This window comes from Cebus imitator, unplaced genomic scaffold (genome assembly GCF_001604975.1).
Source record: "Cebus imitator isolate Cc_AM_T3 unplaced genomic scaffold, Cebus_imitator-1.0 Scaffold280, whole genome shotgun sequence".
Classification (NCBI taxonomy): Eukaryota; Metazoa; Chordata; class Mammalia; order Primates; family Cebidae; genus Cebus; species Cebus imitator.
In genome coordinates this window covers 1004682-1015882 of record NW_016107595.1, presented here as the reverse complement: position 1 = coordinate 1015882, position 11201 = coordinate 1004682, and the positions used below count along the sequence as shown (strand labels likewise).

The window sequence follows — 11201 nt, the reverse complement described above, 5'->3', positions numbered from 1 at the left end:
GGAGGTGGAGGTTTCGGTGAGCCGAGATCGCGCCATTGCACTCCAGCCTGGGTAACAAGAGCGAAACTCCGTCCCAAAAAAAAAAAAGTTTCAGAAGGCTGAGCATGCTGGCTCACACCTGTAATCCCAGCACTTTGGGAGGCCGAGGTGGGCGGGTCACTAGAGGTCAGAAGTTTGAGACCAGTCTGGCCAACATGGCGAAACCCTGTCTTTACTAAAAATAAAAAATAATACAATTATCTGGGCATGGTGGCCCATGCCTATAGTCCCAGCTACTTGGGAGCCTGAGGCACAAGAGTCACTTCAACCCGGGAGGTGGAGGTTGCAGTGAGCCGAGATGCCACTGCACTCCAGCCTGGGTGATAGAGTGAGATTCTGTTTCAATCAATCAATCAATGGCTCAGAGAAGTCAAGCGACTTCCTGCAGATCACACAGCGGATAAGTGGAAGAATCAGGATTTGAAGTTACAGTTTATTGTCTGGCTCCAACATTGACTTTGCTGGACTGCACTGCCCCGATCAGCTTTCTCTCTGAGGTCCTGGCCACTCCAAGGGGGTTCGGCGTTTCTCTGCAGCAAGACGCATTTTCCCCTGGCCGCTTTTTCTTTTATTGTGACCAGACTCACATACCATGAAATTAACCATTTTATTTATTTATTTTTGAGAGGCAAGGCCTTGATCTGTTGCCCAGGCTGAAATACAGGGGCTCGATCCCTACTCACTACAGACTCAACCTCCTGGGTTCAAGAGATCCTCTTGCCTCATTCTCGCAAGAAGCTGGGAGTACGCAGATGTACACCACTAAGTCCTGATAATTCTTAAAGTTTTTTTTACAGATGAGGGGGGTCTCGCTATGTTGCCCTGGCTGGTCTTGAGCTCCTGGGCTCAAGCAGTCCTTCCACTTTGGCCTCCCAAATTGTTGGGAGTACAGGTGTAAACAACCTTGCTGGGCTCAAAGTAATCATTTGAAAGTGAACAATTCAGTGGCATTTAGTATACTCAGGGTGTCGTCCGGGCGCGGTGGCTCATACCTGTAATCCCAGCAATTTGGGAGGCCGAGACGGGAAGATCACCTGAGGTCAGGCGTTCACGACCAGCCTGCCCACCATGATGTAAACCTCGTCTCTACTAAAAATACAAAAATTAGCCAGGTGTGGTGGTGCATACCTGTCATCCCAGCTACTCAGGAGGCTGAGGTGGGAGAATTGCTTGAATCCGCGAGGTGAAGGTTGTGGTGAGCCAAGATTGCACCACTGTACTCCGGCCTGGGAGACAGAGCGAGACTCCATCTAAAAAACAAAACGTGGTGCTGAGTGAGAGAAGGCAGACACAAAAATGCACATAGTGTATGCTTCCATTTTTTTTGAGACAGAGTCTCACTGTGTCGCCAGGTGCCAGGCTGGAGTGCAGCGGCGTGATCTCGGCTCACTGCAACCTCCACCTCCCAGGTTCAAGCAATTCTCCTGCCTCAGCCTCCCAAGTAGCTGGGACTACAGGCGCATGCCACCATGCCCAGCTAATTTTTGTATTTTTTAGTACAGACGGGGTTTCACCATGGTCTCGATCTCTTGACCTTGTGATCCACCCGCCTCTGCCTCCCAAAGTGCTGGGATTACAGGCGTGAGCCAGTGCGCCCGGCCGTGTGTGATTCCATGTACATGAAATGTCCTGATCTCCCTCTGGGCCTAGGAACCCTGTGAGGGGCACTGTGCTAGAGGACCCAGACCCTTGCAGACCCATCAGCCTGTCTGTCTGTCCTCAGCCCTGACATCCAATCTTCTGGGCACCTGGCAGGCACAGGCACATGCTGTGTGCCCATCAGCTTGGCACAACGGTATATACCTGTAATCCCAGCACTTTGGGAGGCTGAGGTGGGCAGATCACTTGAGGTTAGGAGTTCGAGACCAGCCTGGCCAACATGGCGAAACCCTGTCTCTACTAAAAATACAAAAAATTTAGCTGGGCATGGTGGTGCATGCCTGTGATCCCAGCTACTCAGGAGGCTTAGGCACAAGAGTCGCTTGAACTGGGGTGGCAGACGTTGGTAGTGAGCCGAGATCGCAACACTGCACTTCAGCCTGGGAAACAGAGCAAGACTCCGTCTCAATAAAAAGAAAAAAAGGAAAGAGAAACAGCCATTGGCAACAGGGCGGTGTTTGTGGTCTTCCTCGTCCGGCATCCGGACTGCAAAGCCGCTCATCCTAGGTGTGTTTGGAGGTGTTTAACAATCACTGACTGGGGGGCTAATGCAGCCAGTTCTTCCCTCACACAAGGGGGCATCCTAAAAATGACCTCACACTGCAAATTCACACAATCAAGCCTGTCATCAATGATACCTAAAAAAAACAGGCACCTACTAAAAATGGTAGCGCCGTTGTACAAATGTTAAATGGTTCAGAATCACAAGAGTTTAGTCGGACGCAGTGGCTCACCTCTGTAAGCCCAGCACTTTGGGAGGTCGAGGTGGATGGATCGCTTGAGTCCAGGAAGTGGAGACCAGTCTGGGTAACATGGTGAAACCCTGTCTCTATTAAAAATACAAAAAAAATTTAGCTGGGCTTGGTGGTACACGCCTGTGGCCTCAGCTACTCTGGAGGCTGAGGCGGGAGGATCACTTGAGCCTGGGAGGTTGAGGCTCCAGTGAGCCCTCATCATGCCAACCCAGGCGGCGCTGAAGGAATTAAGAAACAGACACGAAATAGCAAAAAGTTAGGTTCAGAGTGGAGCATCAGGGGTATCGCAGCATTTCCAGCTGAGAGCCCAGGGCAGACTCTGACCCACGTATTTATTCTTTACATTCCAGTGACAAGTTTACCAAGCGGATGCTCTTTGGTCCTGCGTAGGTTAAAGATAAATTAATCAGGCAGCCAGTGCATGTTTACGATAGGTTAAAGACAAATAAGAATGCACGCTCTACAAAGGAACAAAGGAAAGAATCCCACATCCTGTGTTCAAAGAACGAATTCCTCTGGTGTGAGATGTATTCATATTGGTTACTGTTTTACAATGCTTTGAGCACTTTTCTGCTTTGGGGACAATCTTCCGCTTTAGGGGGTCAAGTAGGTTTTCCTTGTCGCAGCTCTCAGCAAGCAACATGATTTCTCACACATGCCAGAAGTTGCTCTCAGCAGGCGAGAGTTAGGCAAGCATACAGTCAGTCCTGTGTAGCTCAGCCATGCCAAGGCAGGACTGACATTTTAGACCATACACCACAGGCAGGCAGGGAAGGCCCCTCGGGGCCTTGACCCTGAAGGTGGAGGAGAGAGGGTCGGTCTTGTGATGCCACAGGGAAGGGCATCCCAGGCAGGGGGGACAGGTGGCACCTCAGCCCGAGATGGCGGTGGTGGTGGGTGGGGGTCTGGTGTACCTTGGAGGCCAGTGTGGCCAGAGCCCGATGGTCAAGGGGGGAGCAGAGGGCCCAAAGGCTGGCCTGGAGGCTGAGGAGTGGAGCCAGGCTTGTCATGGAGGGGTGGCACGGGGCAAACGTGGATGATGAGGGTGAAAACCCTGATGCTGCTTCTTGGTGCTAGATTTTTTTTTTTTTTTTTTTTTTTGAGACGGAGTTTCGCCCGTTACCCAGGCTGGGAGTGCAATGGCGAGATTTTGGCTCACTGGAACCTCCGCTTCCCAGGATCAAGTGATTCTCCTGCCTCAGCCTCCCAAATAGCTGACATTACAGGCGCCCACCACTATGCCCGGTTAATTTTTGTATTTTTAGTAGAGACAGGGTTTCACTGTACTGGTCAGGCTAATCTTGAACTCCCAACCTCAGATGATACGCCTACCTTGGCCCCCCAAAGGGCTGGGATTACAGGCATGAGCCACCTCTCCCAGCGTGCAAGATTTTTGCACCTCCATGTGAGTTTAGCAGCCTGCTTGGGGCTGGCTTGGTCTGAGCTTGGAGGCAGGAGAGACGGCTACCCAGCCCACTCCAGCCACCGTTGGCTATGTCCCCTCTAGGGGACTGCACTCAGTGGCAGCAGGTTCTGTATGTCCCAGCCCAGGGGTCCTCATTGCCGTCCCAGGACTTGGTGCTGCCTGGGTGATCAGTGCCAGGTCCAAAGGCTGCGGATGGGGCTTCGAAGTCCCCAGAAGCCTCACATACCTAGGGGCAGGGAGGGGGCAAGAGAAGCTTCCCTGGAGTTTCCCGGAAGGATCAGGAGTTGGACTGGCGAAGGAGGCAGCTAGAGGAAGTCAGAGATTAGGCAGAAGCCAGCAGTGGAGTGAGAACAGGGTGTTCGAGAAACCCGGCTGAGGTCTCTTCCATCAAAGACAGAGCCTGGATTTGGTCAGAAAAACGGGAAGCCCTGGCTGGGTGTGGTGGCTCACATCTGTAATCCCAGCACTTTGGGAGGCTGAGGAAGGAAGAGCATTTGAGCCCAGCGTTCAAGACCAGCCTGGGTAACATAGAGTGACCCCGTTTCTAACAAAAATACAAAAATTAGCTGGGTGTGGGATTGCACCTGTAGGCCCAGCTACTCTCCAGGAGTTTGAAGCTGTAGTGAGCCGTGATTGCACCACGACATTCCTGCCTGGGCAACAGAGCAAACCTCTGGTCTCAAAACATAAAAATAAAACGTAAAATAAACAGGGAGCCCCGAGGATTCCGGGCAGGAGAGGGTGTGGTCAGCACTGGAATTTTAGAAAAAAGGCAGCCGGTAGCTGGGGGAAGGAGGCTCCCCACTGGAGGGAGGGGGTCCAGGATTTGGACGTGGTATAGGACGTGAGCCCGCCAGTGGGACCTAGGACAGCAGGACCGTCCCTGAGGTGGGCGCACGGGGAGGGGCAGGAGGGGACCCTGCTCTTGGAGAGAAAGGGGTTGCCTGTCCACCCCCCGCTGGATGACAGGAGAAGGGGGACTCTGAGGCCCAGAGAGGGAGGGGACCGGCTCAAGGGATTTGTGAACAGTGGGGTAGGGGAGCGGGGAGAAGTGAGCGGGCCCTGTGGATCGGGGTTGAGGGCTGCGTCCAGACGCAGCGGTCCCAGGGGAGGGGGCCACAACGGGCGGCTGGGGAGGGAGGGAAGGAAAGGCCAGGGAGGGGCAGGTTCCGACTGGACGCCGGGTGGAGAGGGGAGGGAGAGTGCGGGCAGTGGGGGGTCGGGTCCGAGGAGGGGCTGGTGGGGAGGGGGGAATCCGGGGACGAATCCGGGGAGGGGACGAGGAGGCGGGTTCCGGGGGAGTCGGGCAAGGCCCGGGTGGGTCCTGGGAGTGAGTCGGGGGACGATCCCGGGAAGGGAGCGGGGAGGGTCGGGGTCTGGAGATGGGCGGAGCAGGCGTCCCGGGAGGGCGCGTCCGGGAGCGGGGCGAGCTGGGCGAGCGGGGCGGGCCCGGAGACGAGGTGGGTCCGGGGAGGGGGCTGGCCCCGGGCTGCCCCAGCTTGGCCGGGCGCGGAGTGGGGCGCGTGGCGCCGGGCGCACGGCGCGGGGGCTGCGAACAAAGGGCCCCCGGCGGCGACGCGGGGACGGCAGCGCTCGGACCCTGGCCCTGGCCCAACCCTGGCCCGGCCCCCTCCCCGGGCGCGGCGCCCCCACGGAACGGAAAAATGAGCGGCGCCCTGCTCTGGCCGTGGCTCTCGTTCCTGCTCCTGCTGCTGTCGGCGCGGAACGCCGTGCGCGCTGCGCAGCCCCAGGCCCCGTGAGTATCCCCCGGCGACAGAGGAGGTCGGTCGCCCCCGGGGGTGGGGGTTGCGGGGACTGGCTCAGAGAGTGGCAGCGACCTGTCCAAGGCCACACAGCCTCCTCGCTGGGCAGGACCTGGCGTCTTGTTCCCGAATCGTTTTGGGGAGGGTAGCCCTGAGGTTTCCAAAGTGGCTGGGTGGAGGTACAGGGACTCCCCAAAGCTAAAGGCGCCGAGGTCAGCTCCCCGCCCCACCTCGCCCCCTTCGTGTGACCCGGGCTGTCATCTTGGGTGGCGATTTCCAGTTGTCCAAGGCACGAAGGTAAGAGGTGCGCCTTGGCTGAGAAGTGGGAGGAGAGCCCGAAGGGTACGTTTCCCGTGGGTGGGCGTGGTGAGGGGGAAGGAAGTGTTTGTTTTGCTTCCACATTTTTCTAGAGGTTTGCTTGCAGGCTTCTGGTGGGTTCACTGCGGGCGGGGAGAAGGTGAATTAACTAGCTGCTGGGGAGAACCTCTCCTAAACTGGCTTCACAGGGAACATTTCTAAACTTGGCAAGTTCGGGTGAGCTCCGCAGGGCTGCGGGTTCAGGGGGGCTGCCCTGGTCTGCACAAGCCCAGCCTTTTAGTCCAGCCGGGCGTTTAGGAGGCGGCTTGTTCAAGCAGCCCTTGTTTAGGAGTTTCCAAAAAATCGGTAGGCAGTGACACTAGGTGGGTGTCCTTATTTGCAATGAGTACTTGGTCCTTGCTGGTCACAGTTTTAAAAGCAAGACAGCCGACCACTCTCTGAACATCCAGACTTTCCTCTCCTGGTCTTCGTGAAATCGGAACCCTGCAAATTTTCATCCTGATGCTTCTTGCAAAGCTGGCATTCCTTAGAATAGTGGTCCTCAGCCCTGGGGGGATTTTTGTCTCCCTGAGGTCACTGGGGAATGTCTGGAGGTATTTTTGGTTGTCACAGCTAGGGGGAGGCATTTGTTGTTGGCATCAAGTGGATACAGGCCAGGAGTGCTGGTAAACAGCCTGCGATGCACAGGTCAGCTTCTACTGCAAGGATTGACCGGCCCTACGTGAGAGACCTTGCCTCCAATGAGACACTGTGCCTCATACAATAACTGAGTAAGTTACAGGTCTCTCCATTGCAGACGTTTTTTTTTTTGTTTGTTTGTTTGTGTTTGTTTTTGTTTTTTTGAGACGGAGTTCTCCTGTTGCCCAGGCTGCAGTGCAAAGGTGATTGGCTCACTGCAACCTCCGCCTCCTGGGTTCAAGCGATTCTCCTGCCTCAGCCTCCTAAGTAGCTGGGATTACAGGCGCATGCCACCATGCCTGGCTAATTTTTTGTAGTTTTAGTAGAGATGGGGTTTCACCATGTTGGCCAGGCTGGTCTCGAACTCCTGACCTCAGGTAATCCACCTGCCGTGGCCTCCCAAAGTGCTGAGAATACAGGCATGAGCCACTGCGCCTGGCCCGTTGCAGAGTTTTAAACAGTACTCCAGCGTGTTTGCCTCTGACTGAAGTCACCCTGGGATTTTACTATCTGTTAAATGACATGGAATCCCTGTGCCGAGAGACACACTAGGGAAGAGAAGTCCCCAAATGACCAACCTGGGATTCCAGATTAGCTGGCCTCTAAGACAGGGACATGGTTCACCCAGCCCAAAGGATCCCATTTTAGGAACAGCTCTGGATGCCCACTTCTGGGACCTGAGAGGTTTCTGCATGAGCAATCTCTGATCGCAGAAAACAGCATAGATTTGCAGTTGTAAGAGCAATTCTGTGTACACTGACCTGGACATCATTTTCCCCAATCTGGGACCTTCTGAGACCAGCAGGATGAGAAGCTAGTGTTGGCTCAGATGCTAGGGGGTGGGTCAGGTGTGATAGGGAATGGCTGGCCAGCATCCCAACAGCTGGAAACAGCTGCAACTTCTGAATATCAGGGACACTTAATTTGGTGATGTCAGGTTCTCTGGGCAGTTTTAGGAAGACTCAAACCCGTATTGTTAGGACTTTCAAAGGTGACCAAGCAAAATGAACACATTTCTCACACTGTCTTCTACACTTACCATGTGCTATATGTGAGGCCGTCTAAGCTCTAGGGATCAGCTGGGAACCAGACAGAAAGAGTATGTCCCTTCAAAAGGATGCCACATTCCTGTGCTGGAGCAGGAAGGACACCTGCAAACCCAGGGTCATTGCATGTCCTGGTCAGTGCTGGAGTTATGTAGTACACAGCACATACCTAGGGTCTTGCAAACTCCAGTGGGTCCTGGAATTGGATGGCACATATGTAATCCCAGGGGACTGAACTCTGGTAATTATTCAAGGCAGATGGAGCACAGTGTGATCCTAAGGTCAGTGGACACTGTGGCCAGGGCTGCAGTAAACAACCCAAAGTCATTGTTTGTGTGCATGAAACAACACAAACCCATTGCGTCTTTTAAGATGTAACATGCTTAATGGTGTTTTCATGAAGTTTGCTTTATCTTTTGTGGATCATACTTTTGCTATTTTACCCAAGAAATCTGCCTGTTCTAAGCACACTATGACTTTCTCCTTTGTTTTCTTCTAGTGCTTCTACAAATTTTACTTCTTCAATTTAGATCTGTTACTAAAATTAACTTTGAGTTAATCTGATTGCATGGTGTGAGGTAATGGTCTCAATTCATCTTTTTGCATGTAGATGTTGCGTTTTTCCAGACACAATATTGAGGCCAGGTTTAGTGGGCCTGTAATCCCAGCACTTTGGGAGGCCAAGGTGGGCAGATCACTTGAGGTCAGGAGTTCAAGACCAGCCTGGCCAACATGGTGGAACCCTGTCTCTACCAAAAATACAAAAATTAGCTGGGTGTGGTGGCATACGCCTGTAGTCCCAGCTATTCTGCAGGCTGAGGCAGGAGAATCCCTTGTACCTGGGAGGTGAAGGGTGCAGTGAGCTGAGATCACACCACAGCACTTCAGCCTTGGTAACAGAGCAAGACTCAGGCTCAATTAAAAATAAATAAAAACAGAAAATATTGAAATGAAATGTCTCCTAATCTCATTGCCTGGTCCAATTTCCCCCTTTACTCTATTTTCTGATTTCCATCGTTCTACATGGTTGCCATCATGGTGCCTTTGCTACACTGCTCTTGGCGATTTCCGGCACATGGTAAGCATTTCATGAGGTTACAGGGCCTTTGTTATTTTCCATGGAAGGCTGTAGATACTGGGAGGCAGGAGCTCAGGTGGGGAGGACCTGGGACCCCAGGTCAGATCCCCTGAGGACCCCCCGGCACCCTCTCCTGCCTGACTGTGTGGTCTGGTGCATGTTCTTATCCTTCCGAAGCAGCAACTTCCCATCAGGAAAGTGGGGGTAAGGTCTTCCTCCCACAGATGACTTTATAGTCAATCAGAATATTTTAGGAAAGAGAGGCCTGCTTTGATTCCATTGTTTTCAGAGCTCTTTCTGTTTGAGGGCCTATAGCTTGTGTTCAGGGTTTATTCCTAAGATGAATGTGGCACAGAAGCCCTTTGTTTCTTTTTATTGGGCTCTGGAGCCTGGCTGCCTGGGTTAGAATCCTGGCCTGTCACTGTTGGGGCTGGTGACCTGGCTTCTCTGGGGCTTCCTTTCTGCCTCTGCTTCCTTTCTGAGTCTCTGAATAGAGCTGACGTCAGCCCTTCTCCCGGTGGCGGGGGAGGTGGGTGCACTGTGAAGATGAAGCAGGATCCTGCTGGTTACCTGGCTTGTGGAGGAGAGTATTTCAGACAGTGGGCATGACATGTGCGAAGGTCCTGGGCCAGAAGGGCTGGGCACGGTGGCTCATGCCTGTAATCCCAGAACTTTGGGAGGCTGAGGAGGGTGGATTGTTTGAGGTCAGGAGTTCGAGATCATCCTGGCCAACGTGGCGAAACCCTATCTCTACTAAAAATTACAAAAATTAGCTGGGCGTAGTGGCAGACACCTGTAATCCCAGCTACTTGGGAGGCTGAGCCACAAGAATCCCTTGAGCCCAGGAGACGGAGGTTGCAGTGAGCTGAGATCACACTGCTGCACTCCAGCCCTGGGGGACAGAGTGAGACTCCATCTCCAAAAGAAAACAACAAAAAAAGGAAGTAGCTGAGCAAACAGGCTGGAGGCTGAAATACAGAGTAAGAGAGGGCGTGTGGTGTCGAAACATGAGGCCAGTTGCTTACCCAGTACAGGGACTTCAGAGGTGAATGAGCCAATCCCCGGCCTCAGGAACTGATGGGGGGCACAGACTCCCAGAGCATTAGTGCCAGCCAGGTGTGGTCAGGAAAAGGCAGGAGTCTGCCAGGGGAGAGCTCTGACCTAGCCGTGGCGGCAGCGAGGCTGGGGGCTGGAGGTGAGAGCTTCACCTCGGTTCTCCTTTCCTGCAGGGGCTACTTGATCGCAGCTCCCTCTGTTTTCCGTGCGGGTGTGGAGGAAGTCATCAGTGTGACCATCTTTAAGTCTCCAAGGGAAGTCATGGTCCAGGCTCAGTTGGTGGCCCAGGGTGAGCCGGTGGTGCAGAGCCAGGGGGCCATCCTGGGTAAGTCCCTTGGGTGCCAGACCGGGGCTTCTCCTTGTTTTGCAAAATGGAGCCACTCGCTGGCCTTCAAGGCTGGGGCAGTGTGGGTGTTGCCTTGCTTCCCTTCTGCCCCGTATCCCCAGGGGCACGAGAGGGAGGGAGCGGGGAGGACAGGTTGCATTCTCCTCATTTTACAGATGGAGAGAGTAAGGCCCAGGAATGGGCAGCTCAGCTCACAATTCCTCAGTGGCTCTGGTTCTGTGGGTGCAGATCTGGGCAGAGCGGGGCACCCAGCTGTGTCAGGTTTGACCGGAGGTGGGACAGGGGAGCTGGAGGCGATCACGTGACCCCTCTGACCTTTTGTGGAGTCTCCAGCACACCTGAATCATTAGACCTGGGCTCACAGGCCTGTTACTAAGTGGAACGCAGGCCCTCAGCCAGCCTCTCCCCCTCACTCCTTGGTCAAATGCAGATAACGACAGCCTCAAGATGGTGAATGGGGTCCCTGGTTCAGAAAGCTGTGGTCTCCCAGGGGAGGTCTCATTCCTCATGCAGAGGATGATGGCAGCTACAGGAGACACAGGCAATGTTAGTGGCCCCAAGGCCAGTGACGCAGCACTTGTCTCCTGGGGAAGTCTGGTCGGAGAAGATGCAAATGTGGAAACTTCTAGAATCTTCTAGAAGCCCTTCTATCCTAGAAGAAGCAGGTACTCCTGACTTGGGTGGCTAACCAAGGGAAACCCAACATCAGTTGGCTTCTGCAACCATTTACGGTCTCTCACAACTAGAAAGAAAGTCCAGGCTGGGTGCAGTGGCTCACGCCTGTGATCCCAGCTCTTTGGGAGGCCCAGACGGGTGGATCACCTGAGGTCGGGAGTTTGAGACTAGCCTGACTAACATGGAGAAACCCCCTCTCTACTAAAAATACACAATTAGCTGGGCATGGTGGTACATGCCTGTAATCACAGCTACGCAGGAGGCTGAAGCAGGAGAATCGCCTGGGAGGCGGAGGTTGTGATGAGCGGAGACCGCACCATTGCACTGGAGCCTGGGCAACAAGAACGAAACTCCTCAAAAAA

At 53.9% G+C, this 11201-nt stretch overlaps 1 protein-coding gene across 5 annotated transcripts in view; it reads left to right on the top strand.

Moving 5' to 3' along the window:
- Positions 1 to 5361: 5361 nt before the first annotated feature.
- The window catches only part of CPAMD8 (C3 and PZP like alpha-2-macroglobulin domain containing 8), a 136239-nt gene continuing 130399 nt past the window's right edge, over positions 5362 to 11201 (top strand). For 2 of the 5 annotated variants that reach the window (XM_037728743.1, XM_017501207.2), the window contains exons 1-2: positions 5362 to 5635; positions 9992 to 10143. In XM_037728743.1, the coding sequence (XP_037584671.1) occupies positions 5544 to 5635; positions 9992 to 10143 (244 nt within the window). In that variant the 5' untranslated portion in view covers positions 5362 to 5543. Of the gene's footprint in view, positions 5636 to 5677; positions 5940 to 9991; positions 10144 to 11201 lie in introns of those variants that run through there. The other 3 variants (XR_005195862.1, XR_001817242.2, XM_017501206.2) reach the window with 2 other exon arrangements.